Below are 6,541 nucleotides of genomic sequence, written 5' to 3' on the forward strand. Positions count from 1 at the left end.
CAACTAAACCTAACCGAATATAAATCGAATGTATGATTCGTTATTTTCGAATAACTTATTATTCGTTATTTCAATCAAATAAGAATAGTTAATTCTATTATTCGTTTGAATTCGAATAGTTAATTATTGCATTTGTTTTGAGAAATCTATTACGAATAATTCAGTATTTGATTAGTACGTTTTTGAATCTTAATATAAAGGTTTCCGTGTTAAACGTTTAAAAAATTTGTGTTGTTTAGGATAAACGTTTAATCTAAGATCAAAGGCGCCAAAAAGGGCGTATTTTTCGGCCCGTCGACCGATTCATAAATTCATTCGTCATACCACTGGCGCTATGATAATCGCCACTATTTACCAGGGTTGTGATACCCTCTCTCTAAAAAAAGGGTTGGACCGGGTTCAGTAAAAAAAAAACCCTGAAGCGGGTTGTTCAAGATTCGATCATTCAAAATAACAAAAACATCAGTTTGTTTATAAAAATTTATTTTATATATAGTATTCATCAAAAAAAATATATTTTATATTTTAAACAATTGTATTTAAGCGAATGATCATGATATCTGCCAAAATATCATCTGAGTAGTGATGCAAAATCACTCCATTTGTACCTATTTTTAAGGGTGACTTAGTATTTTAGCCAGAAAAATATTTCCTAAGCTTCGAGATTTCGCTAATAGATGTCTAAACCTTTGTGCCATCTATGCGCAAATGTTTCAGGCTTGCGTAATATTATTTGCAGTTTTCATGTTAAAATGGAAATATTATAAGTATAATTTAAATAGTTTATTCATCATAAGATATTAAATATAATGATATGAATATTATTGAGCTTTATATAAAAATATTTCATTTATCAAACTATTATTAAATAAATTTAGAAAGATGATTGATAAAATTTTTATAATTAATTCATCATCTTCATCTTTTTTAATATTGGACTTGATTTTTTTCAGCTTGAAAGGAAAATAATATGATAAATGGTTTTTATATTTTATTTTATCATATAATTTTTAAAGCAAGGTGGCGTTAATAGTGCTATTAAAAAATGTTTTAAATTGGATAAAAAATTATAAACCTTTCAGGAATGGTTTAAAATCGATAGTGCGTTTATTCCACGAGGAAAAAAGTAATTTTTTTTTGAACAACTTGATTTAGAATTAGATAAATAGTTTTGAGTAGTAAAACAATATAACAAAACCTAAACATGAATAAAACGGGGAAATTTTTAAAAAATTTGTTTTGTTGGATAGTAGTGCAATATCAAACCTTTGGGGGTAGTTTGAAAATGGGGTCCAATAAACTTTTACCGAGAAAAATCATTTTAATATAATTTTAAGGTTTGGTTTTTTTTTCTTTTTCCATAGAAAAAATATTTATTATAGTAAATTTGCGATTTCGTGCAGTGGTATCTCAAAGAGAGATTACAAAAAGATATCGGCCTTGGTATTGGTGTACCTCTCCTTAAAGCTAAAACCATTCTAAGAAATTTCCAGATTTTGCACGTTGGTTAAACTGGGTTTTTTTGCAAGAAAACTGACATGTTACCCAGATAAGTATAATAGAGATGGGCACTAAAATTCCTTCCTATTTGTTTAATTTTAATTGTATGAAAATTAAATTTAATATTACATAAAATTTAAAAAAATTAACTTATCTTTTAAAATAGTATATTTAAAAATTGATGAAATAAAACGGCAGACGAGAATATAATTTACAAAACCCAATCGACGACATTAATAAAAATGCGATCTCCAAAACAAGGAGTGCGTTACGTTATTTTAATTAAAAAATATGGCAAAACGCAAACGTTCAAATTGTGTGAACTAATACATTATAGATTTACGAAAGGTAAATAGGTAAATCAGCTTTTTAGATATAAGGTAATACAATGACATATCATATTTACCTACACTTGGTGATTCATTCATTAAAATGGATTTGGAGGCGTAGCTGAATATAAATCAGCTGGTGATACGCTATTTCAGTTTCTCATATAAAAAATTTTATACATAAATGAAGTGAATTTTAATTTTTTTGAAGTTTATGAAAAAAAATTTCAATTTAAATTATTTATATGAGAGACCATTGGCGTGCCATCAGCTGATTTGTATTGATACACATTATAATGAATGAATCGTGAGTCTAAAGGCAAGTATTATATGTCATTAAGGTAATATCAAAAAATTTTAATAATATTTAATATCAATGGTTGATGATATTTTCTTTTATAAAATGCTTCCTAATAACCCCCTTTTCAAAAATTTTATTATAACCCTTTAAAAACAATTAAAGGGGATGGGTATCGTATAATTGTATATAAAGTGTTAATATTGATTTCCGATAATAAATAAATGTCTTATACATAATATTTTGCCAGATTAAATAGCCACGTTGGTTTTACATAATTCAATTTCATATAATCAATTACTTCTTTTGTTGTTTTAAATTATAAATAGACGAAAATACATGCATTTCATGGCAGTGTTGTTAAAAGGGCTCGATTTTTAAAAATGGCTAACCCAATATTTTAGTCAAAAAATATTATGCACGGGAGATTTTGCTAATAGATGGTAGAAATGTTTTGATCGGAAACTTTTAACGAAACCTGGAGGCTTGCGTCTGATTATTTTAGAAAAATCTTTATTTAAAATTGGCGAAATCGTGCCGTCTAACAACTCAGAGTATTAATTATCCGTCTCCATCATTAAACGGATAAAAAACTTACAGAGTTTTATCAGTTTATAATATTTTTGCCGTTAATTTTTTTTATTCCGGGTGCCGAAAAGTACAAAGTTGATAAGTTATTTTTCCAACGGATTAGTAGGGCTAAAATTTTTTTTAATTTAAATATCGTATCGATATTTACAGTTTTTAAAATTAATCGAATGGGGTCTATACTTTTTTAGTTTTTTTATGCTTACATAAAATTATAGTATTTTTAAAAGGCTCGATTTATCCGATGTAGATTTTAGTAAAAATAATATTATGCAGGCCTCTAGATTTCGTTAATGTCCAAACCCGTCCGCCAACTTTAGGCATAATCTTGAGATTCGCATAATATTTTTGGATAAAATAAGGGCCAGCCGTTTTTTTTTAAAAATCGAGCTGTTTTTTTTCATTTATAATATATAATTTCCCAAATAATTAAAGAAATGAACAAATATTCAATTTATTTATAAATTGAAAAATTTTATTATAAAAAAAAATTGAAATTATATTTCTTAATAAGTAACTAAAAATTAGATATTATTTTTTTGTTTTGTTTTTGCAGCAAAAAATGATTTTAAAATATTTTAAAGAATCAGATAATTCGCTATAAACTTTAATATGAGGTGATTAACTTTTGGGGAATAAAGAAACAAAATACACTTTCGTGATAATGCACCAAATCGCCTTGGCCGTGAGAAATGGGATATTTCAAGGTGTTTCTTGTTTGGCCATAGTTCTTAGTTAGAAATTTTTTTGCATAGAAACTATTTTAGATAGGCGAAATATTTGTGGATCGGGACAGAACTATTGATTATCAATCATTATTAACCCCACGAACCCTCCCACTAAGTTATAATGGATAGTTGGGTGGGGCAATAGAAATGGTTGAAGTAAATAAGATTATATACATTAAATAATATCCAATACCTATAAATAAAAAGTCAACAAATTATTTGTTAATTAGATTAATCTCGTTTTTTTCTATACCAAAATTATATCGCGAAGGTATTCTTATTTATACCGGTTCAAGGTGGATTTGAGCAGCTAAAACCAAGTTAACTGGGAACTATCATCTCATTCTTAAGGTATTATATTAAAAGATTATTTAAACATCAGGAAAGCCAAAAAAAAATTATCCGTGCCTCAAGGCTCTTTCCAACATACAGAATTACAAAAAAATTGGTCTATATCCCCAATACTAGGATTTCATCAAAATAATTTAATGGAAGAGAGCTAGTTAGATTTAAGAAGAGTTGAGACAGGGTTATATATACTTTTTTAAATAGTGTTCAATTGGAAATCATATAAATCACGTGATTGTCACATTTTTTTTTTAAATGAACCATTTGAAATAAGAAAGTTTTTTTTTAAAAAAAATAAGTTAAAAATCAAATAAATCAATTTTGAAGTTGCGTCATATATAATTTATTTTTTAACCATGTATAAATTATTATTGTAATATTGATAAAGGTCATTTTTCAAATAATTATGTGTTTTTAAAAAAGTTATGTAACATGTAATTTAAAAATAAATTACTATACCAATAATACTTATATTTGTATAGTTAGTTTTTTAGAGCAAAAATTATCCATGCAGAAGTTTATTATTCTTTGAAATCAATGTTAATTTGAAAATTATTCAGCACTCTTTTATAATTGGGTATGAATGAATATTGGTAATATAACTAAATAATCAGTAATTAAAAATGGCATCATAAGAATTTAAATAATTGACAATAGAAATATTAAATAGATATAAGGCTAAAATTTTGCTATTCATATAATATAAAAATAAAATATGTAATCAAGATGAGATTAGAATGATTTTATATACCCTTCTTAAATATTGACATTAACATCTAATATTCCTAATTGTTAGACAAATGATTAATCATTTAAAAATTTTTTAATATAAACATGAAATAAAAGACAAAATAACTTAATTTTAATAACATCATAATTTATATAATAAATAAATGCAGAGGACTATAAAGAAACCAATAATAAAAAATTGGACCAGAAATTGAAGACATTTAAAACAGGGAATGTAAAACAGGTTCTAAATGCAAAAAATTGGAAATGGTAAATTTTAAGATTTTTTGAACCAAAAATTCAAAATTAATGAAATCAATCTATATATAAAAAGAAGAGACTATCATAAGATTATCCTAACATTATTTAGTAATGCAAGACTTTTATAAGCTCTAAATAAATGGTTGGGTTATATAATTTATTGAAAAAATAAAGCTCAATAAAAAAAAGGGGGGGAGATGAATATATGAAACTAGAGATCTGCACAGACTGACTTGATTAAAATAATTTAAATGTATGAACTTATTTCTTCGAAATTTTTTTTATAGGCACATAATACCAAACTTTTTATAGGCAGACCAGGTTGAAAAACTTTTATAGTTTTAATAGGTCAGTTCTCTAATATATAAGTATGAAAAAAAACTATTAATTTGGTATATAAAAATATATACTGTGCCTTAAAATAATAGGAAACAATAGAAATTTAAACATAAATAAATATTTTTTAGATCAATATTTTATTAAAATTTAATAAGATCAAAAATATTCATTACAAATTTATAAGTTGTAAAAATAGGCTCTGGTTATATTAATAAATCAATTACTTATAAATAAATAAAATTATTTAATTTATATGTAATTCCAAAAATTATATAGCACATATAATAGAATTTTTAAAACTTGCTCCTCTCATATAACGATAAAATTTGCTTTCAATATGAAGTTGTGGATGTTTGCTTGCAGTATGTTCTAATTTGATGGCAACCTCTTGATTTGTATAAACCTCTGTGCCTTTAAATTAATCTAATATTTAATAATACAACTTTGATATTCAACCTAAATATATATCGCCAAATGAGCCACTACCAATTTTTCGTCCTAAACGATATTGCTCTCCTACTATTAATTCCATTTTCAAATTGAAGGTTGATTATATTTAACAAAACGCATTCTGAATTAAAATTATAATAAATGCTATAAATTTTTTTATATTGGGTCAGTTTTTCAATCTCTATCGAATAAAATTGGATATCATAATAGGTCATGTGTTGTGAACAATGACATAATGACAGCTAGCTGTCAGCATAAGTATTATATATATATATGCTTATACGATTACACCTTAAAATTAATAATTAGGTTTTAGCAACATGACTCAGAGGTAAACAAAACAAACTCAATGTGGTAATATGGCAGGTTTGGCACAAGCCTTGCTCAATTCCCTGAAATAGAACTACTCTTACAGTTAGTTTAGAAATAAAAGAGGGACATGTGCCAGAGTGGTAATTTTATATTTTAAAAATAGGATCATTTATAACTTTTTAACACTTATATTTTCCATGCCGCTTCTTATTTTAAAACAAGAAATCAATATCCATATTTAATATAATTATGATTTGCTAATTTTGAATATTTTTAAAAGGTTAACTCAGTGATATCAGAACTTCACGTTTTATTCGTATAATCATATTATGTATATTATTGATACTAGTGGCCCGATAGATATTAACCAAAATAATATTATATAAGAATCGAGATTAGGTAAATAGCGGTCTAAAATATTCTTCCATCTATGAGAAAAATTTCCAGCCCTACTTAATATTATTTTGGCTAAAATCTTAATTGAGCCATTTTTACTAAAAGACCTAAATCGAAACACTTATAAACATTAATTAATACAAGACAAGATAATTTTAAAATTTAAATACCTGCTCTACCATTGTCCCCTGGAAGAGGGGGGAATTTCTAACTTGGGATTTCTCATGCATTGATCTTCTGGCCTCTAATATAAATAGGGATGC

General features: G+C 25.7%; 1 protein-coding gene across 2 annotated transcripts in view; it reads right to left on the minus strand.

Annotated features, from left to right (window-relative positions):
- Positions 1 to 5,759, minus strand: part of LOC135922996 (uncharacterized) — a 35,087-nt gene extending 29,328 nt beyond the window's left edge. For both annotated transcript variants that reach the window (XM_065457574.1, XM_065457573.1), the window contains exons 1-2: positions 5,577 to 5,759; positions 5,421 to 5,531 (exon numbers count right to left, since the gene is read on the minus strand). In XM_065457574.1, the coding sequence (XP_065313646.1) occupies positions 5,421 to 5,531; positions 5,577 to 5,652 (187 nt within the window). In that variant the 5' untranslated portion in view covers positions 5,653 to 5,759. The remainder of the gene's footprint in view (positions 1 to 5,420; positions 5,532 to 5,576) is intronic.
- Between the last annotated feature and the right edge of the window lie 782 nt (positions 5,760 to 6,541).

Source organism: Gordionus sp. m RMFG-2023, chromosome 1 (genome assembly GCF_954871325.1).
Source record: "Gordionus sp. m RMFG-2023 chromosome 1, tfGorSpeb1-WG-v2, whole genome shotgun sequence".
In the NCBI taxonomy this organism is placed as follows: domain Eukaryota; kingdom Metazoa; phylum Nematomorpha; class Gordioida; order Chordodea; family Parachordodidae; genus Gordionus; species Gordionus sp. m RMFG-2023.